The sequence below is a fragment of the Rattus norvegicus genome, chromosome 8, assembly GCF_036323735.1.
Source record: "Rattus norvegicus strain BN/NHsdMcwi chromosome 8, GRCr8, whole genome shotgun sequence".
Taxonomy (NCBI): domain Eukaryota; kingdom Metazoa; phylum Chordata; class Mammalia; order Rodentia; family Muridae; genus Rattus; species Rattus norvegicus.
The window spans coordinates 131234356-131256966 of record NC_086026.1 but is presented as its reverse complement, the minus strand read 5'-3'; the positions used below and the strand labels follow the sequence as shown (position 1 = coordinate 131256966).

Below are 22611 nucleotides of genomic sequence, written 5' to 3'. Positions count from 1 at the left end.
CAAAACCCAAACATGCTGAGATGGAGTATCACTCTCCTGTCCTGTCCTCGCTATGCTGGCCTTGAACTCCTAGGTCAAGATGCCTTCCTATCTCAGCTTCCTGAGACTGAGAGTTTTAGGAATATACCACTGAGCTTGACGGGAAATATTTTTACCATATCTCATAAAAGGTTCAAGGAATAATAAACGTATGTGTTCTAAAGACAAAACCACATCTACTTATTCTCCTGCGCACTGCATGAGGCCAGTACATCAGAGCACACCCCCTTGTCCCTTCACGGCTTGTGGCTCAGATGCCCTGGTAAATCACAGGCTAAAACAATAAACAGAGAGCCCCAGAGCAAGTCCTGAGTGTTAAACTGCACCCCGTCCTGTGGAGCAGGAGAAATCTGCCCACCCACCCTGCTTCACACCGTGAGGCCATGAGCTACCCTCCTATCAGTAAGTCCACACACCGGTCAGTTACTTACCCATGTGGTACCAGGCCAACTGCCATTGTGCTACACAGCTTGTTCTCAAGGAATATTTAGTAACCACCCAACTCTACCATGGCCACTGCTGTTGCACTCCTCTCCACATAAGCACATCATCAGGAGATGTGACACAACAGGCCAGTGTCAGAACTCGTGCAACACTGTCACAACAGCTCTATCATTGCTGATCTCTTAGCATACCTGAGCTACAGAATGTATGTGTAAGAGAAAGCACACCATGTCATAGGATTCGATACCATCTGAGATCCTAGGTGTCTACAGGGTCTTGGAACTAACTATCCTTTATGAATAAAGAGGGGTTACTATATACATTCCTTTTCTGGATAAGTAAATATAATAAACTTATACACATTTGAGAGTTTTTCATAATAGAACCATAAAAATATTACCAAGCTGAAAATATAAACAACTTTATCTTCACTTTAGCATATAATATGCTATATAACAAACTTAATTAAGATGTAAGTCTGGAAGTTACTTATGTAGAAAAATAACTTGATTTCTAAAAGGTACAAAATAATTGACTCTTTAGGACAAAGATACCAATATTCAGTTACTATCATCTTTTAAACTTAGAAACAGTTACAGGAAGGTTTTTCACTGGATTTATCTTGGGTGTGGGGGAAGTTGTAGCAGTGGAGAAAATCCAGTAAGAAGCAGGGATTATAGTTTTAACAGCTGAAATTTAGTAGCATTAAGAGAATTTAAAAATTAAAAAAGATATTCCCTTGTCTCCTTGATTTGAGGTATTACTGATACATACAATCAACATTCTTTCCTAATAAAACAGACAGAAGCAGCAGCAGAAAGACAGGCTGAGGGATGATGACTGGATGATATATGATGGCTCCTGCAGTAAAGCCCACATGATCATAAACCTTCTGACTGCATCATCACTACCTCAGGTTGTAAGGAAAATGTTTCTCTAAAGAAAACTTAGTTTCCAGTGTTCTTGTTGAAGATATGCAATGGCTATTGTGGAGGTTTAAATGGGAGTGCCACTACTAGGAGGCGTGGTCTTGGGGGAGGAAGTGTGTCACTGGAAATGGGCTTGGAGGTGTCAGAAACTCAAGCCAGGCCCAGTGGCTCATTCACTCTTCTTGCTGCCTGCAGATTCTGATGTAGAACTCTCAGCTCCTTCTCCAGCACCCAGCCTGCCTGGATGCGGCCATGCTTCCTGCCATGTTGATAATGGACTGAACCTCTGAATTATAAGACAGCCCTAATAAAATGCTGTCCTTTATAAGAATTTTGTGGTCATGGTGTCTCTTCAGGGCAACAGAAACCTTAACTAAGACAGCCATGAAACACACTCGGCTTCCATAGGATCTCTCACTTGTGTTCTCCTTAACCTAGTTCTTACCTCTGAGCTCCCACCAGGGTGGCTTCCTACTGAACAGGCTGATGACAGGCCTCATCTTCAGAGTCTCTGGTTCAGCAGGTCTGGGTGTGACCTACACCTGCATTTCTGACAAGTTCTCATGTGCTACTGCTGCTGAGGGTACAACATGGAAATCTTAACCCCAACAAAACTGGACTGGCGCACATTCACTTTCTGACTTGGGTGTGCCCTGTCACAGCAGCTAGATGAGGGTGGAAGATGGTTTAGATGACAAATAAGTGGGGTAGTTTAATATTTTATAGTAAGTGTATTCTCTTAATACTAACTGTTTAAACTATTATGACCTTCATGGAGTTACACATCCTTTTCTATTGAATTTATTGTGATTTTAAAACGTTTTAGTTTTAAGTGTGTGTGTGTGTGTGTGTGTGTGTGTGTGTGTGAGAGAGAGAGAGAGAGGGGGGGGGTGTCCTCAAAAGCCAGGAGAGGGCACCAGACCCCTCAGAGCTGGAGTTACAGATGCTTGTAATCCACCCATTGTGGGTGTTGGAAACCAAACCTGGATCCTTCCCTTACAGCAGCAAGCACCTGAGGCATTTCTCTAACACCTACCACTATTTCTAATGACTCAAAAGCTCACTGCCAGGGGCTGGGGGATTGCTTAGCAGGTAAAGCGCCTGTCAGGCAAGCATGAGAACTGGAGCACATAAATGCTGAGGTAAATGTGTAAAAGCAGGCAGGGAGTGGGGGCAGGGAATCACCAGACCAAGCTGAGGAGCCAGAAAACTCTTGTTGGAGCCTTGAGCTCAAGTGAAAGGCCCTGTCTCTCTCTATAATACATATACATATACATATATATATATATATACACACACACACATATATATATACACATATATAATATATATAATATATATTACATATATATATAATATATAATATAATAATATATATAATATATACATATATATACACATATATATATACACAGGCGTTTTGAGAAAGACATCTAACACTGACTTGTGGCTCATATTTGCACATCCATGCATGCATGCAAACACACACACACACACACACACACGTGCAACTACACAATGCAAACATGCACACACACCCTCATGCAAAAAATAAAAGTAAGAATGACACCACTTTACCACCAGCTTTAAAGTAACTTAATTACCTTTCTATCTGGAAACAAATGACACACTAATTAAACCATATCCACGTGCATATATAGGATATGTTATACGATGTTAGTTGATGATGCTCAACAGACTTAAAAATTATATCACAGACCTTTTGCAAACTTCATGAGTGTTCTCTTGTTCTTCCACAACAGTTGCCTTGTCTGAACTTACGCACTGTAAAGAGATTATAGTTAAGGAGGTAGAAGTGAATTATTTCTATGAAACTTTTGAACAACGAGGCCTCCCAGATTTACTAGAAACATGTGGTATGTAAGTTAACAATGAGATGGTCTGAAGACATTTTTACTCTACATAACTTAAAATGCTCAACAATGACTTAAAATTTCCTCCTGCTGCTGGGCCCGCTGGCCCACACCTACAACCTGAGAAGTGGAGGTAGGCAGATCCCTCGCTGTGGCACAGGGCCATCCTTAGTGATCTACTGAGTTTGAGGGCAGCTTAGGTTAGAGGAGATCTTGTCTTAGACAGACAGATATACAGACAGACAACACTGAATAAATGTAACATATTAACAAGTAGAAAGCACTAAGGTGTGGCTCGGTGTTAAACCACATGTGCAGCAAACATGAGGTCCTCCGTTCAGTTTCACAAAACAAAGCATCAAGTGGAAAGATGCGTCATGTTCCCAGATGAAAATGTTGATGATAAAATGCTAACTCTCCAGGAATCTTTTATATACTGAAAGCTATTTTCTGGTTGAGTTTGAAATATGTTAGAATATATGAAAGGGAATCAAAAACGCTTTAAGTTTACATACAACACATGTTATGTTATATGTTCAGTATGTTTTAGAGCAAGCTTTCCTACTGCTTCTGTTTTCCAAAGGACTGACAGTATGATAAAGAAGCATGAACCAAGCATCAGTGGGAAAGAGAGAGTTTAGTTTTACATATAATATTTAAGATGTTAATGATAGGGCTGCAGTTAAATACACTAGCTGTTCTTCCAGAAGACCTAGGTCCAATTCCCAGTCCACATGCCAGCCACAGCCTTTGGTAGGTCCAGTTCTAGTGAGTCCCACAGCCATTTCTACTCTCCACAGAAACCAGACATGCACTTGGTTCAGATACATATGCAGGTGCAACACTCATACGCCATGAAAAAACATTTTGTTGTTGTTGTTTTGAGACAGGATTTCTCTGTGTAGTCCTGGTTGTCCTGGAACTCATTCCGTTGGCCTCAAACTCCTAGATCCACCTGCCTCTGCCTACTGAGTGCTGGGATGAAAGGTGTGAAGCCATCACAGCCTGGCTACATTTTTTTAACAATAAATTAAAGATAGCATTTGGGGGCTGGGGATTTAGCTCAGTGGTAGAGCGCTTACCTAGGAAGCGCAAGGCCCTGGGTTCCGTCCCCAGCTCCGAAAAAAAGAACCAAAAAAAAAAAAAAAAGATAGCATTTGAAGTTTCTGAGAAAATGATTCAATAAATGGTAGAACCAACTAGTTAACTGTACAGAAAAATAATGATGTCATTGTAATGATGTTCATTGTAAAGTCAAATACCTTTCAGGCTCCTTTAAGACTAATAATAGATATAAAAACGAATTCTGACAGTAGCTCTAAGATCAGGAAGTTAAAAGCACCACAGGAAAACAGAGAAAAATATTTCAAGGTATAGAAGAAGTAAGGACTTTGTCTACAGGACTCCAATGTATGCCAGCTGAAATTCCGGAAAAATGGGCAAAGAACATAAAGAGAAGCTCACAGAAAAATGACAATGTTTCTCTAAAATGCTGAAAAATGCTTACTTGGACTAAAAAGAAATGCAAATTAAAACTAAAACAAAGCCATTTGTGAAAATAAGCAGATGGACAGGTTTAAGTGTTTAATTAGTTGATGTGCATGGGGAGAAAACAGCTCTCTCAGCAATACTGCGTGAAGGGACAGATCGCAGTAATCTCTGCATTGACAATCTGACAATCTAACTCTAGGAATTAATTAAAAATGCTTTTACGGGAGACCTATCAGAATTACACCAGACTTCTCACCAGAGACTATGAAAGCCAGAAGATCCTGGACTGATGTCATACAGACTCTAAGAGAACACAAATGCCAGCCCAGGTTACTGTATCCTGCAAAACTCTCAATTAACATAGATGGAGAAACCAAGATATTCCATGACAAAACCAAATTTACACAATTTCTACAAATCCAGCCCTACAACAGATAATAAATGGTAAAGCCCAACATAAGGAGGCAAGCTACACCCTTATGTGATTACAAACTACATAATTTTATTTATCTTAAAAATGACAAAATTGTAGAAATGGAAACAGTGTTTGTTAAGGGTTAGGGAGGGTTGGGGCAGGAAAGAAGTAGGATTGGCTGTAAGGGTTAACATGAAGGATAGTTTTGGTAAGAGGGAAGTTCTGTATCTCAACTGTGTTATTGCAAATGGACAGACAAAGGCAAGGGCTTCCTGAATAAGACTCCAGTGGCCCCCAAGTTGCCATACTGCACTACAGTTGTTCTGCAGTATGGCCACCGGGAGAAGTAAAGGGTACATTCTATGTGTTTTCTTAGCACTGCTGATAGATCCACAATTATTATTTTTTAAAGTGGGATATGTGAATTGGCAGTGCTAAACATATTAATCATTTGATAATGTTTTAAATCAGTGGTCTCAGCTATAACTTTAAGAAACTATAAAAGAGGCCAGGCCATGGTGGAGCACACTTTAATCACAGTACTCAGGTGGTTGAGGTAAGTGATCCCTGAGTTTGAGGGCAGCCTGGTCTATAGTACAACTCCATGACAGCCAGAGCCACACAGAGAAACCCTATTTTGAAAAAAGAGCTAAATAAATAAATTGAATAAAATAAACTATAAAGTTATGAGAGATGGATCAATAGTCAGGAGCATTTGTTGCTCTTGCAGAAGACCTGGGTTCAGCTCCCAGTGTCCACATCAGCTCACAGCTGTAATTCTGCCCTGAGAATCTTGTTTCTTTCTGACGTTGATATGAACTTCCTCCACAATTCTTTCACTGTCATCAGGGGATCCAGTGCTTTCTTCTAGCCTCCACAGGGACCAGGCATGGACATAGCATACATTACATACATGCATAAACAGAGTCATAAAATTAGTAAAAAGAAGTAAATCTGTAAGAAACTGTAAAATAGCATATTAAATCCAAAGTATGGCAAAGAAAGGGAAAAAAAGAAGCCAGAGTGAAATGGGTAACAAAAAAAGCAAAAGAGAATCAGTAAAATCAAAATTTGCTTTTTAGAAGCTTATGGTGACCTGCCAGCTTCCCAGTCTGGATGACAATGATTTAGAGGAAGGGCTGGAGTTGGCCGCTTGCGCTGCCTTTCTCTGCAGGTGAAGTGACTGTGGACACGCAACGCCCACATGTCTATAGCTTCTTCTGTGTTATGGCGGCAGTTACATGGCTGCTACACCAATCCAATGGCCACAAAGTCACAGAGTACCACCTAGGCCCTTTAAAAGAATAAGTGTGCTCTTGCCAGAGTTGTGGGACGGTCACGTGTGACCTTAGAAGAGGTCGCTAACACTCTGACTTGGTGCCCTCATTTGTAAAAGGAAGTCACAGTACAAATCTCACGTACAGTGAAGGCTGACGAAGCAAGTCTGGGTCACTCACACACCATTTAAAAGAGCGCTTCTGGTCCTGATTCCAGAAGGTCACCTCTAAGTCCTTCAAGGCTTTGCCTTGTAAGAATTCCTGTGCTATGCTCTGCACTCTTTCTAAGAAGATTGTGCTGTGGACTCTGCCCTGGGTGTCTCTTCCCCTTCTGACTTATTCTTTACTGCTGTCAATGAAGCCATGGGTGTAACAGCTTTACTAACCTCTGTGAGTTCTTGTGGCATATCGCTGACCCTCACTTAGGGCAGTCTTGGGAAACTCCAAACATCTCATTACATCATCCATAATGTATGACAGCCCCGGCTAAGTGTTTATGTGTTGGCGACCCTTCTCTCTCTCGCACACTTCTAGTGCTCCCAGGCCCTATTCTCTAGCACTCCCAGTGCTCTTCAAGCTAGAGTTTCAAGCATTACACAAAATGAACAAAAACTCTTGTTTTCATAGGGCTTTATCCTAGCAGGAGACAAAGTAAATACATGTATTTTGGCAAGCATATATAATCTGAAAATCTAGCCCTAAAACACTGTGAAGCTTGAAACTTTGTGAGTGCCAAATTGATGCTCCAGTGTTTTGGGAACGTTTCAGACTTTATGCACGGTGGTGCAATCCCAGAGGCTAAGATGACTGCCAAGTCTGGGGTGAGCTGAACTACAAAGACACCACTTCAAGACAAAACCCACCCAAATGATAATATAAAACCTCTGAGATCTAAAAACTTCTGGATTCCAGCATTTTCCATAGGGATATCCCACCAGTAGTACACACCAGGTCATAGTAACAGCAAGAAGGTGTGTACTACATGAAATAGGGGCGAGCACTGCATTTTACCTTGTGGATAGAGAAGCCCCATGAGAACATCAGTATGACTAAACCTGAACTAAATAGAAGTAACTTCTATACCATTTTCTAGGGGAAGAATATCACAGGCAGATCAAACTGCAAGTATAAGGCCTTGGAGTAGAAAAAGCCCTAGCATGTCACATAATCAAGTTAGAATGGTCAGAGATAAGGGGAACTCAGAGGCGATAAAGTAAGGGGGGTTTCGAGACAGAGCCTTGTGGGTCATTTTAAGGACTGTGGGTTTGGCTATGAATAACATAAGAAGCTTTTGGAAAATCTGAGATAGAAGAAATAATGACACAAGAAAACCTGTGTTGTACTGAGAATACTTTGTAAGAGGGCAAGGTCCTCTTTGCAAGAAACAAGCCTGTTAGGAGGCTTCTGTATCATTTGCATAGTATACAATGTAGACTACATATAGTCTACAATGTAGACCAGGGGCCAGTGTACTGTTGATGGAGTGGTAAAAACGAGGCCATTTCTAGACATTATGTGAAGGTAGAACTTTGTTGTTTATATATGGAGTGAGGATAAAGTGTTAAGAAAGCTAAAATTTTGAGACTGAATAAGAAAAATGGTGTTGTCATGAACACAGATGGGGGTTGTGATGGAAGTTGGTTCATGGTGGCAGGGGAATGTGTAACTGAGGGGTTTTTGTTTTAAGCTGTGTTAAGTTTTAAATGCCTGATTGGACTCCACATGAGCACGCAGGTGATGAGACAAAGGTCTGAAGTTTGGAGGAGTCTGAGCTACGAATAGAAGTGTGAAGGAGTTAGCACGTGTATTTATGGAATGAACTTGGATGGGATAATGCAAACAAGCACACTTAGGCAGAGAATAACAGATTCATGGTTTGGGCTCTGGGTCACTGTATAATGTGCAGATCAGGGAGACTGGGAAAAAAAAAACTTAAAAAACCCAAAACCTGGGAGGTGGCAGACAAAAGCAGAGTAAAGTGAACCAAACATTCATTCTGAAAAACCACGTGAGAAAAGCTGCAAAGAAAGCAGGGGATGAATGTGAAGATGGAGACACAGATTTATCAGCAGTGGGGACGACACCAGAGAGCTGATGCCTGCATAAGAGAAGCGCGAGTTCCAGGGTTCAGGCAGGCAGCCTAATGTACTGGTGAGAACTTACAGTGTTCTTCCATTACTTCAGTTCTTGGTGACAGAGCAAACAAGGTTGCTAGCTGTGCAGGTGAGTGAAGAGCAATTCAAGGGGAAAGAGCACGAAACAGCAGCTGAGGAATCCAGCATACTGTGTAAAAGGGTCAGAGAATCCCCAACGTTCTCTGGCAGAACTTTTCTTGTCTGATATCCGAGATTTGCCTCCTTATCAGGTGTAAGCAGTATGTTTCTATGTCAAGTTAAGCTTCTCCATCGGTGGACACGTGACTGATGCTCACATTCATGGCCCACAGGTGCTACTACACTCAGAAATTTCAGGGAAGATCATGTAAGTTTATGGTAACTTTACGAAGCTCATACAATTACACAGAACATTCTACTTCTCAGAAAATCCTATTTATATTGTGTTTACATAGACCACCAAGATACCTGTCAGCTGGCCAGTGATGTGGCAGTCCTACTCAGTAAGAATTCATCTGTCTCTCACAGCATTGTTGAAATGGGCTTCTGCATTACTACTACCTAAGACCAAGATGTGGGGTCATACAAAAGCTTCTCTGGTACCTTTGTGTCTGAGTCTGAAGCTCGTGCTTGTTCACTGAGGTCTTCTAGGTTTTCACTTATAACAGTCTCCTCAGTAGCTTCTAAGGAGATGGCTGCCCCTTTAGGATCATGCTGAGGCTCCTTTGCTGAAGAGAAACAACATTCAACCACATAAAATTTAAATGAAACAACCAAAGACCATTCCATAAATCCCAGAATTCAGAAGTACTCAAGTCCTAACATGACAAATACCACGTTAGAACTTCAGCAAATTATGTAATTCCCCAGTTACTACCAAAATAATTACATTATATGGTATAAAAATACTTGACAATGTGATGTGTGAGAACCGTTCTTATGTCCCAGTCATTTAAAAGTATTTTTGTTGGTGCATGCCTTTAAAATTAGCACGTGGAGGCCGAAACTCTGTGAGTTCCAGGCCAGTCAGGATTATAGTAGGGTCCCATTTCAAGCTCGCTTGCTCTCTGAACCCTGACATACATACATACATACATATATCCATCTATCTATCTATCTATCTATCTATCCTATCTATCTATCTATCTATCTATCTATCTATCTATCTATCTATCTATCTATCTATCTATCTATCTACCTACCTACCTACCTATCTATTTTTGAAACCGGGTCTCACTATGTAACTCTGCTCTGCCTGGCCTGGAACTCACTATGTAGACCAGGCTGGCCTTAAACTCACAGAGATCCACCTGCCTCTGCCTCCTGGGCACTGAGATTAAAGGCATTCACATCACACAATTTATGTTTTACTGTGCACTTGCAGTCATGGTTCAGCTGTGGAAATCAGATGGCACCTTGCAAGGCTAGGCAGCAAGTCCCTTCACCTACTAATCCATCCTGCTGCTTCTAAAAATAGTGTTAAACTTGAAAGCCAAAGTTAAGTTCAACACTGTTGCTCTGTCATCTAAAATTATGATTAGCTGTTAGTTGTGACTTTAAATGACCAGTTCAAGAATGATAAAGTTAAACATATTAATTCAATTTCAAAGTGACTCGAGATCAACTATCCATCTTGTAAAGAATGCATAACAAAGTTATACACTGAATAATTAAAATAGAACATATCTCAAAATATGATTTGCCAACTTATCAGTTAAAATGGAGAAAATTGACAAACTCTGACATTAGTTTAGCAGATGCTAAGCAAAAAGCTTCCCATTCCAATGAATTCAGTGAGTGGCCTGAATACAGATATACAGATATTTCAATACTGAATATTCTTCAAGTATCAAATTTTACCTGCTGACAAGGAAGGACAGATTTCCAGTTTCAGCAATCCAGGGTCCAGCAAGGCAACTTCTTTACTATAAAGCAAACAGAACTCAAACACTGTACCAGATTCCAGCAGAACTACTCAATCATGCAGCATTGTGTGGGTAACATTTGCTTCTGAGGTTGGCTAAGCCACCAGGTTCTCCAGGACAAAGGAGTGACTGCAGTGGGGTTCAGAGCCCAGCACATCTGTCCTGGGTTCTCACTGGGCCGTTTACTCCAAAGTGTGTGGCCATGGCTAGAGTGCTATCGTCCTGACTGCGCTTCTCAGGAAGGACCTAACGGATAGAGAGGCATTTAGAAAACTGTAAAGGGCTGCACCAGTGCAAGAACGCTTAGCGTCTACGCTAGAGCGTGCGCATGCACGGCTTGTTCCTAGTGTGAAAACAGGACAACTTGCCGAGTGACTTAATCCCAGCACTTGGGAGGCAAAGGAGGTGGATCTCTGTGAATTTGAGGCCAGCCTGGTCTACAAAATGAGTTTCAGGACAGCCAGAGCTACACAGAAAAAGCCTGTCTCAAAAAACCAAACCAGGGGCTGGGGATTTAGCTCAGTGGTAGAGCGCTTACCTAGGAAGTGCAAGGCCCTGGGTTCGGTCCCCAGCTCCGAAAAAAAAAAGAACCAAAAAAAAAAAAAACAAAACAAAACAAAACCAAACCAACCAAACAACAACAACAACAACGAAAACCCAAGAAAGCTTGAGCTGATGAGTTGATTTTGAGGTTTGTTGGTTTTTTCTTTTCTTTTTTCCTTTTCTTTTTTCTTTTTTTTCTTTTTTTCTTTTTTTTTTTTTTTTTTTTGCCCTGCTTGTTATTGCTCCTTAGTAAAGCTTGTAATCTAAGGTTCTGGATGTCAGAGTTGGACTACTCTGGGTTCCTGTTTCTTCTAAACGTTTTTCATCTAATTACATCAAATATGAGAGTAACACTTGTTTATGAGGTTACTGTGAGGCTTAAATGACACATTCTTACCTCTAACAGCTTAATGAGTGAAAAAACACATGTGGTAGGCACTCAACCAATACGGACAAACACTTCCATTTCTAAAATTCAGATAAGCTTACTACATGAGAGCACATGAAACAAACACTATTTTATCCTCCAAGACCTCAGCTGTGAAACAAAGGAGACTACAGACCCACCAAATGCCTTAAAAGTGACTCTATCTTCTGGCAGCTGAAAGTTAGTGAGACACACTGAGCAGTGAATGATAGACTGATTTCTAGCTTAGAATATTTTATGGGAGTTCAAGAGTGTTAACTGGGATCTTACCACAATAATCCAGATGACAGATGAATAGTAGGGTGAGAATAGAGATAGTCACAAGATAATGAGGTAACAGAATGAGGGAGATAACTAAGTGATATTTCCATAATTTCTACTTACCCACTATGGTAGGTACAGCACGTACGTATACAGTGTAGTGAGAATTTTGGAATTTCAGTTTCTTTAAAAAAAAACACAGAAATATGGGCAGGAGAGATGGCTCAACAGTTAAGAGCACTGGCTGCTCTTTCAGAGGTCCTCAGTTCAATTCCCAGCACCCATATGGTGGCTCACAACCGTCTGTAATGGGATCCAATGTACTCTTCTGGTGTGTTTGAAGAGAGCAATGGTGTACTCATATGCATAAATAAATAAATCTTTAAAAACACAACACAGAGATATCATAAGAGCATGCTTTTGTTTTAATCCCAGGTATGGGGCTGCGGGGCTGGTTTGAATTGTCCACTGCAGCTCACTATACTTTGCCTCATGCTCTAGCAGAGGCAGGCGGGAGATGTGCCTTGCTTTTCTTTAAAGCTTATTTTTATTTATGTTTGGGCACATGCCTGCCCTGCACAGGCAGGTGCCTGCAGAGGCTAGAAGAGGACATCTGATACCTTGAATTAGAGCTACAGGTGGTTGTGAGCTGGTGGGTGTGGGTGCTGGGAACTGATGTGTGTGTGTTAGTAACAGAATCTAGGTACTCTGGAAGAGCAACTAGGACTATTAACTGTTGAGCCATCTACAGCCCATAGACCTTTATTTTCTATGTGTGGTCCTAGGTATCTTCCCTCCTAGGGATAAGTTTGTATCCATTAATCAGCTCCAGAATCTATTATAGTTCCTTATGGATTTAAGTCTAAGTGGTGTAGATGGTATAAGCTGATTCCCTACTCAGTATCATCATTGAGTCTATATGATAGAACTCAAATTTTCATTATCTAAGTTATCAGTCTCAACACTATTCACTCATTGAACCTTGTTTTCCAGCATCCTTCAGTGTTGGTTTGCCTTAGAAAAGAATCAGTTTCCATTCCTTTACACACACACACACACACACACACACACACACACACACACACCCCAATGTAGTTTGTTCAGAATTAGTTTGCAATATTCTCATATAGAAACTGAAAATAATAATAATAATTATTATTATTATATTAATTATTATTATGTATGAACATATAAAGCCATAGGCAGATGTCAGGTATTGGGGTCTTACCCCTCTCTGCTTTATTCTCTTGAGAGAGGTTCTCTCACTGAACTTGGAGGTCACTGGTTATTGGTTAAGTTGGTTGGCTAATATGCCCCAGAGATCCTCCTGTTTCCACCACCTGTATTGCGGCTACAGGTCCTTGTTTCCATGCAGATACAAGGAATTCCAACTCGGGCCCTCACGCTTGGCAGAAAGCACTCTTACCCACTGAGCCATCTTCTCAGACTCCCAAAACTGAAACTTTAAGTCGGTCTTCTTTCCCTCACTAATGAAGTACTGGGTTTCCCCACTACATGAGGTGCTGGGTTTATAAAGATAAATAAAACATGGACATTTCCTACTCTTGAGAAGTCGAGTGGTAAAGCAGGAGAAAGAGAAATGAGCAATATTCCCACAAAGTGGTGTCCTAACAACTAGGTAGCACGAGTGCTCTGCAAATATGCAGGATGTCCTAGATGCCTGCTCTAAGTGACTAAGGAAAAGTTACTAAGTTACTAAGTGACTGAGGAAAAGTTACTAAGTTACTAAGTGACTGAGGAAAAGTTACTAAGTTACTAAGTGACTGAGGAAAAGTTACTAAGTTACTAAGTGACTGAGGAAAAGTTACTAAGTTACTAAGTGACTGAGGAAAAGTTACTAAGTTACTAAGTGACTGAGGAAAGTCACTTTTCCTGACAATTATGCTCACATCCATCTTTCCCTTTGTATCAACAAACTCCTCTTCTCTTGCCAAGTCAGAAACAATCCAGAATTTATAGACCAATAATTTTACTCTTGCAGGATGCCTTATTCCTGCTAACTCCTACTTCTCTGTTTTTCTTAGTATTTAGAACTTTGTTTCAGCCACTTTCAACTCTCTCCACTCCTAGCAACAGAGAAACTCCTTCAAATATCAGTCTTAAAATTCCATCTGAGGGCACCAACCATTCACCTAACATTTTAGCACCCGTGCTACAACAGAGTAACCATCCTGCATTACCACAAATGCCCTCAAATCACTTCCAATTATTGTTCAAAAGTTTTACCAATTTTAACCATTATAACCAGTTGCAAGCCCATCACTGTAGGCTTTGGGGAATTAATTCTCATAAGCATTTGATACTCTGGATTTTAATAAGGGCACTTTCACCGTGGAGACTGCCAAAAATAAGAAACCTATCACAATATAAACATCTCACCACAACACCCCAACCATGCCTGAGAATACTAATCATCCAATCAGGAGGTGCACTCAGCCTTGTGCCTCTTGCTTTACCAGTAAGAGGCAGTTCAGAGTGCGATTCTCATAGCAGGAAAAGAAGCACATGAGTTAGTAATTGAAAGGAAAAAGGAACAGAGCTGAAACATACAGCCATAGTTTAGGCACTGTTTAGTTCTAGAACTTAACCTTCTGTGCAACCACTGGCAGATCCTCTGGGTATGGTGGCTTCTCTTTCTCTTTTAAGGTTTAGTTTAGCACTGTAGATGAATGGGCAACATATGTTCAGTGCAGAACAGAAATAGAATTATTAAGCTACTGAAGAAAAAAATTAACTTTAGTAACAGAAATTTTGGAAGCAGATATGGAAGGCAAAGAGTGGATAAAGTGTAACTGGTGCTCTTTATCTGAGGACAGATCAAGTCTAAAGAAGTTAGAAAAGTACCAGAGAAAAATTTGAGGGTTGGGGTATGACTCACTGATAGAAAGTTTGCTTAGCATTTGAGTACCTAGCACCATATGCACAAATCAAATAAACAAAAGAAAATGTCCTACACTTTAGTTTACAATGTTGATCTACATCTCCTAGACATCAAAGATATTTGCTATTTTATGTGCATGGGTGTTTTGCCTACATGTATGTCTGTTTACTATATGCATGCCTATAAGACCAAAAGAGGGCTTTGTGTGTTCCAGAACTGGATATACATAGAGATGGCTACGAGTTACCATGTGACTGCTGGGTATCGGGTACCAAACCTGAGTCCTTCAGAAGAGCAGTGTTCTTAACTGCTGAGATTCCTGTGCAACTCCAAGACGTTATTTTTAAATATAGGACTTGTTTTAATTTTCCTTTGTATTCTCCAAATGAATCATGGAATAGCATATTTTCAAAAGGTCTTTACTATCTCTTACTGAGCCCTATTATGAGTGGACTGTGAAGTGACACTTCAAAGGCTTGTGTGGATCTAATCATGGAGAAGTAACTTGATGATGAGGGTTGACCTAACCAATGGGTTAATCCACGGATGGACTCAACGTTACTGGGAGGTGGTAGAAAACTTGAAGGTGGATCTTGGATGGAGGAGGAAGGTCATCAAGGTCATCCTAGGTGTCTAGCCTTCCCTGTGTGTGAACATGTGAGAATTCCAGAGGTCAATGGTGGTGCTTTCTTCAGTGTCTTCTTAAGCTCTCCACTTTATTTTCGGAAATAAGGTCTCTTACTGAACCTGGAGCGCACCAATTCAGCTAGATTGACTGGGAAGTGAACTCCATGGGTTACCCTGTCTCTGCACCTTCAATGTGTGCATGATAGACATGTACTTCAGCACCTGGGGTGTTCTTATTTGTTTGTTTTTGTTTGTTTCTTTGCTTTAATGTGGCTGTAGGGATCCAAACTCAGGTCCTCATGTTTATATAATAAGCACTTTACCCTCTTCTCAGTTACCTTGAAGTCCGTATCATGTCCTGAACTCCTCTCTCTGCTTCCTGGCTACCAAAAGGTAAGCTATGTCCTCTCCCACGTGCTCCTATCAACCTAAGAGTCTGCCTCCTCAGGCTCAAAGCTACAAACTGAAACCTCTCAAACTTTTTTTTTTAGCTGTTTCACACATTTGTTACAAAGGTGAGAATGTCAACACAAGCCTTTGATCCTTATCCATGCTATGCTGAAATACTTCCCATTTGTTCTTTGATTCAGGCCTCACAATCCTGATGGAAATCCTTTCTCTTTTCACAGTATTAAATTTGTGTACAAAATTACACAGCTCTTCATTGGTAATGATAAATTATGAAACATCGGACAGGCTATAAAGGTAAAGATCTTAAACACTAGTTTTAGAATTTAGATAAGTCTGGGTTCAAGCCCAGTCTCTTTTACTAGCAGGTGACCTTGGACAAATGACAGTTTACCATCATTATTCTCGTCTCTAAAATAGGCATGTTTTAGAGTCAATTCTTTACATAGTAAAGTAGAGAACATTCAATTTGCTGATAAATTACTCGTTCCCAAAGCACTAAGAATATTGGAAGTGTACAGTAACCCAAAAGCAGTTATATATACTAGAGATTTAAGCCATGTATCACTGAACATGACCACTTGAGTGTGGTCATATTGCCTTCTCATCTATTCACGAAAAATTCCAGTGTTTAGACAAAGCATGGAAATACAACCCAGAGACCAAAGACTTATACAAACGTAGTCCAGTGTGATATTGCACAGGTTCTGTACCAGCCAGAACAGGCCATCCTCCTGAGCATGAAGTCATTACTAGTACAACACAGTTGCTCCAAAGAAATGAGTGCTGTCAGGACAGTGATGAGTTAAAATGGTTATCTTAGAAGTCAAGTGGAAAAGACACCATTTTCTTCTGATAATTAACTTAACTTTTGAGTCTATTTGCAAGTCTTATTTCAAATAAATTTCAAGGCTTCTCTGTTCCCTAAAAGATTTTTTTTTAAAAAAATCTAACAAGAAATCCATAGCAACTGGGCCAATTCACCAGTAAACTGGCTAAAATGAGTTTACATACATATTTCTAATGAAAATAAACTCAACTGATGAAGTCACTTTATAAATTATTTTGATTTTAAAAGCTAATCTGCTCTATATGTTTCAAGAAACATTTAACTTTAGCATAGCATTTCTAGGTATTAGCAGTAATATGCTGTATTTAAATAAATAACTATTAAAAATGGTATGTCAACACCAAAGAGTGCTTTGAAACCCAACAATCATCTGAGCCAAAGGCATTCCTGAACATGCATACCTCAAATCGCCTGGTTCTTTTTTCCCTGGAAGGTGCCTGTGCTTAAAGTCTGCTGATGGGTGCTCTTCAGATACTCTGGGCTCCTGGCTTATCTTGGAGACTTCTGAAGCAAAGGAGAGATCCCCTTCACTGGAGATTCCAAAGAGCTCTGGGTCATCTTGAATTACATCAATCAAGAGGACATCATCTTCATATGCTTTAAGAATATCTGGAAACCCCAATTTGAGTTCTGAAATGCTTTTAGTCATTTTCCTACCACTAATTTCTGAGGAAATTGGCACAAATGCTTCTTGTTTCTTAGAGCAGAAGGAACTTTGCTCCATATACCCAAGATCACAAGAAAAAGTATTATTTTCAATTTTAATAGAAAGAGACTCCTTATTCGAAATAGTATTTCCTGTTTCAGAGATGTGATTGCATGTTTTATTATCATAACCTTTCTTTGTAAAGCTTGGAGAAGTGCAGGAATTCTTATTGTAGAACGTGTGAGAACTGGTTTGCCCTGGAGTTACACTATGTATATTCAAAGACTGAGGTCCTGAAGTTGTACAGATATTTTCCTTATTCCTATTTTGTTTTGCCTCTACTCCAGATAAACTGTCAAGTAGCTCTAGGGGACTATAAGCCTCTCTTTCAGATGATCTGGCACTTACTTCTCCTCTTTTTCCTGTCTTGTTCTTCAGCAAAGGGATTTTAAAATTAGTCAGCCGTCCTGTGTTTAATATTTTAACCAAGTCCGGAGCCACAAGTGTTTGCTTAGTAATACAAGCTTTTCGATGAACAGTTTTATTTGCACAGTTATTTGCTTCCTGGCTCTCTTGGGGTGCCACTGTTAAATTAAGTTTTGATAAATTCCCTTTCTTTTTCTTATTTCCTGTTAAGATTTGAGTTATATTACTTAACTGGATGTCTTCGGTAGCACTAGAAACTACTTCTGTCCCATTTCGGCTGGGTTCCTCTAACTTTGTCTTTTTATCATGGGGTATAGTTTCCTTTATATCCAACAAAGTAGGTTCTACTGAAGAAACTGAAGACAAGCTACTTAACTCAGAATCATACACTTCTTTACTCGAGGACTCGATGGTTCTTTCTATTAAGGATGGTTGTAACCGTTTGGAGTCAGGTAAGTGAGTCTGGTTCGTTTGGTGCATTAGAAAATCATGTTGCCTAACATTTCCCAGAGACCCTGGAAGTGAGTCATTTAAATCTGACAAGGAAGTCTTCTTCCAACACTCGGCAGTTATTCTAGCACAAGAATAAAGAGGCCAAACCCTTTTACCAGTCATTGGTATTATTCTACGACAGCTAACCTTTGACTCTTCAGTGTCAGTTTTCAAATCTCCCCGTGGAGATCTCTTTCCCATAGGATGGCTGTCACTAGGTGATTTCACCGTAGAGCTTGTCATTGATTTAAAGTATTCTTCTGGCTGCAGCCTTCTGCATCCTAAGGTCTCTGAAGCATTTTTTGTATCCTCTTTCAAACTTGATTCAAGGGTTTTCTGAAGCACAACATTTGTGGAATGTCTACAACTTGTTTTCCCCACTGTTTCTGGGAGACACAAATGGTCCACTGGAGGGAGTGTATTATGGTTCATTTTTCTTAAAGCTTTTAGAAAACTTTTTTTATGTTCTAAGGTCTCTGTTTCTTTCCCTTCCATACCTATTTGGTGTTCTTGTAGCACCAACTCAGAATTGTTACACACATTAGACAAAGTAAGATCGATACCTTTTTCTTCTTTTTCAGATAACTTCATCTTTTTCCTGTGTTTTCTCCCAGTGTTGTTCTCCTCTACTGAATATTTGTTCTTTTCACTTTGAAGGCAAGAAGTCAAGCCATTGTTTTTATTTTGGTATAAATGACTTTCTTCAAGCAGTAACTTACTGGCTATTACATTTTTTTCAGTTTTTAAGAACTTAGTAGTTTTTGTGTCATCCTTCTCTGCAAGATTCCTAAGGTTTTCTTTCTTTGACTTCAAAGAGTTCTCTTCTGCATGTAGACACACACCATGAGGCTCATCCTCAAAGCCGTTTTTATTATTACAACCTTCAGAATGGAGGAAACTGAAATCATGTGATTCAAAACTGCAATTTTTTTCTACTCCGGGTGATAAGCTGTTACAAGAATATTTTGGTGTATTCTTGAACAGTTCATCTTGTGATTCAACCATAATATTTTGTGTTGCCTCATTTTTAGTTATTTTGAGAGGTGGATTTTCTGAGCTTTTACATTTTTTAATTTGAATTCTTCTCTTAATACCTTCTACCAATTCTTCCTTAGCCAAAGACTGTAAGAAAGCCATACTTTGAAATTCACTGCACTCCACTGTTTGCAAAGATTCCGAATTGGTTATTGATGTCTTTCTTACCAGGTCAGTCCCTGGCTGTGGCTCATCACTTGGGGCTTCAGTGACTTTTCCATTCTCTTTGGCTGATCAAAACAAGAAAACATACCGGAAGACATTTTTTACACTGGGCAGAAAGAAGCAATACCAGTTAACAGAAAAGTTGTGAAGCCCATTTGTATTTCCCCAAAGAGCTGTTTAGAAATACAAACTGACTTTCATATTAAGTTTTAAAATGTTTAAACGGGATTCATTGCACAACACAGGTTCGAGGCTGACCTCGAACTTGAGATTCTCCTGCTTCAGCCTCCCACTCTGTCGGATTATGGGTGTGTGTCGCCTTGGCCAGCCTTAAGATCTAATTAAGAACTAGAAATAAAACTCCACAAATTCTAAAACAGCAGAAAAAAATCTTTATAACATCATTTACCCTAATTAAAACAAACCACTAGTATTATTAATTCCTTCGACAGTAATTATAATGACAGGCTCCTAAATGGGTATACACTTATGTAAAAAAAGATCCTTCCCGCCTTACCTCTCCTCATCAAATGCACTGATAAATACCACACACACACACACACACACACACACACACACACACACACACACACACACACAAAAAACAACTAAAGGGTAGGAGTAGAGCAAAGAAAGAGGCAGCTGAGGGAAAAAAGGCTTGGGGGTCCGGGGTTGACCACCAGTTTCCTTACTGCCTTCTGGGATGAGAGGAAGCTCCGCCTTCTTCATTGCTCTAGGCCTCCCTGGTCCCTTGACCTCTCTGCTTGCTGCCTTCCAGACCGCGGATGTCTCACCCAACTTGTCACCTTCTGTCTCTTCTCTCCCAGAAGCCTGGGCCACCATCCTCCGCTTCTGCCTGCTCTCCTCCTCGCGCCCCCTGGCCTCCAGGCTGCAGCCTCCCCCCTCGCCTGGCTCTGGCGTCAGTCGAAGGCCTCGCTTTCTCAGGCCCCCGGTGGCGCCTTGACGCCCTGGCGCCGTGGTGGGGACTGGGGGCGTTGTTGGCGGCCGCATCCGCCCGTGGCCGCCCACGCAGCCTCTCTGGAAAGCCCAGACGCCCTAGGGCCGCTGCTCCCGCTGCAGGACACAGGCTACTGCCCACCCTGGCCTGGCCTGGCTTCGGACCCTGTACCCGACGCAACAGGAAGCGGAAGTGGACGGCCTGGGCTCGGCTGGGGGCAACCGGCTGAGGGCCTCGTGGTCAGCCCGCCCGTCCACATGCTCCCTCGAAGGGCCCAGGCTGCACCCGGAGGTGACAGGATCTCACCTCAGGCAGGGCCTCACTGCACAGGTTTGTGATGGTGCCTCCTTGGGCCTCCTCACCCTCCTCCAGGCCTGGACTTATGGAGGTGCCTGGGCTCCTTCTCTTAGCAGCCACCCCTCAACACCCTGACAATGGTTGTCTACCAGTGGCTTCTAACTGCTCTCCTACACTCCCGGGAGCCCACTTTGGCTTAATACCTACCTTCACGTTTATCCAGATAGCTCAGAGGTACCCTAGCTGCTGACATGCAAAATATCATTTATTTCTGTAAAAGTTGCTTCTATGGTGTTGTTGGGCAGAAGCTTCTAGCTGCCCGTCTGGATTCCTTGCATACAGATTTACCAAATCAACTTGGCTCTACTTTCTTTCTTTGTTAAAGGTCCCTTTCCCGTTAGTGTGGCTCTGGCTCTCAGACAGTTGACCTACAACATCATGCTTCTAATTTTATTGATGTCTCCATACTTGTATCAGTTCAATCAAGTTTGACCAGGTTGCCAGGCCATGCCTCTCCATTGAAAGAGGGTCCTGGTACGCCACATCTTGACCCTTCACAAGCCTCCATTGCTTAACGATTGGAATGGAGTTTAACCTTATGTGTTATTTTGGACCCGGTCTACTGTGTCCGTTCATGAATATTTAATCAGTTTTGTCGCTTGTAGAAGAAAAGTGTTCTACAGTGGAAAACATTGTGGATCTGGTGGTCTTTCAGAGATTCACCAGTCTGACTCAAGTTTTATTTTTAGTAAATTAGAGGCTTTTTATTAAAAAGAGACTGGCCAGGACCAGAGTTTCCCCAGTTATTGTTAGCTTAAGGATTATAAAGGCAAAAAACCATAAAGTAATAGTTTTGTGAGCTAAATTAACTCATATCCTGTCTGGGTTCAGGCAGGCATCCCGCGGTGTCTCACCCATCCAAACAAGCAAGCATTTGATACAAAACTGGACCTTAGCGGTTTAGCCTGTTTAACCTGTTTAACCTTGCGGCCTATTTATTACCTTGTAGAATCGCTGAGACAGTGAAATATTTTGCAACAATCAGCATTAAAAAAAGAAGAAGAAGAAAGAAAGAAAAAGAATAGCCCAACTGTACCAGGAAGTAGTCCATTTTCAGTCAGCTCACAGGGTACATTCAAGGTAGGAGCAACTTCCTCATTGCTTACACAAGTTAAAAACAATTTTGTTTTTAATTAGCACAATAAGTGTTTCCTCCAGACAATGTTCAGAAAACCATGTAACTTCCAATTGTTGCTAATTCATTGAGCTTTGTTGTTGCTTCCAGACACTTACCGTGTAGCTCAGGTTGGCTTTGAACTAGGATGATTCTCCTGCCTGACTCGCAAGTGCTGGAACTCCAGGCCTGAGCCACCACAGGGAGTTAATGGGAGCTTTTACTTTCTTTTTTGTTTTCGCATCTAAGCAGCTATGTAAGTGATAAGCAACAGAAACTCAAGATAATTGTCCATACACATGCAAATTCTTTCTAACAGTTTAACCGATTTCCCATCCTATTGCAAAGAAGTTCATTTCCATTTACACTTAAGTTGTTTCCATAACTGTTTCAATACTCCTGATCCATAAATATGTTTGCTCTTCTTACTGAAGCTGTGAACCAGTAGTTATAAAATGTACCTGATGAGAGAAATAGACAATACATTTTCACACTTAACACGTGAGACAGGCCCTTTTAAATAAGCTAACACCACACATAGCTTTCACTTAGGTCACATTGAAATAATATTGGAGTTCCCTGGATGAGCCAGGCAAAAGAGGGGAGAGCCATCAGAATAAGGGAGAAGTGGGCTGTTTATCCCATTTGGGGTCTTTGCTTGATCTTGGTTTTTTAATATCACTATAAACCATGGAAAGGGGGCTTCTTTCCTCTATCTAAAAGTCTGGATATATATATATATATATATTATATATATTATATACTTTTAGTACAATTAGAAGTATTTTTATACTTATATAAAAGCTTAAATGGTGATAAAAATGATTTAAGGTATATTTAAAAAATGAAAAATACTTCAGATTTCTTCCCCTCACTATGCTACTCCACCTTC

General features: G+C 40.7%; 1 protein-coding gene and 1 long non-coding RNA gene across 6 annotated transcripts in view; one reads left to right on the top strand and one right to left on the bottom strand.

Moving 5' to 3' along the window:
- Topaz1 (testis and ovary specific TOPAZ 1) overlaps window positions 1-21253 on the bottom strand; it is a 54646-nt gene extending 33393 nt beyond the window's left edge. For 3 of the 5 annotated variants that reach the window (XM_006244204.5, XM_008766728.4, XM_063265308.1), the window contains exons 1-5: window positions 19983-20301; window positions 16928-19355; window positions 10444-10508; window positions 9187-9311; window positions 3133-3197 (exon numbers count right to left, since the gene is read on the bottom strand). In XM_006244204.5, coding sequence (XP_006244266.1) covers window positions 3133-3197; window positions 9187-9311; window positions 10444-10508; window positions 16928-19355; window positions 19983-20301 — 3002 coding nt within the window. Of the gene's footprint in view, window positions 1-3132; window positions 3198-9186; window positions 9312-10443; window positions 10509-16927; window positions 19356-19982 lie in introns of all 5 variants that reach the window. The other 2 variants (NM_001376913.1, XM_063265307.1) reach the window with 2 other exon arrangements.
- LOC102550701 (uncharacterized) overlaps window positions 17915-22611 on the top strand; it is a 66346-nt gene continuing 61649 nt past the window's right edge. Inside the window, exons 1-3 of the long non-coding RNA XR_010054551.1 lie at window positions 17915-18050; window positions 19297-20578; window positions 21555-21685. This is a non-coding gene — a long non-coding RNA (uncharacterized LOC102550701). The remainder of the gene's footprint in view (window positions 18051-19296; window positions 20579-21554; window positions 21686-22611) is intronic.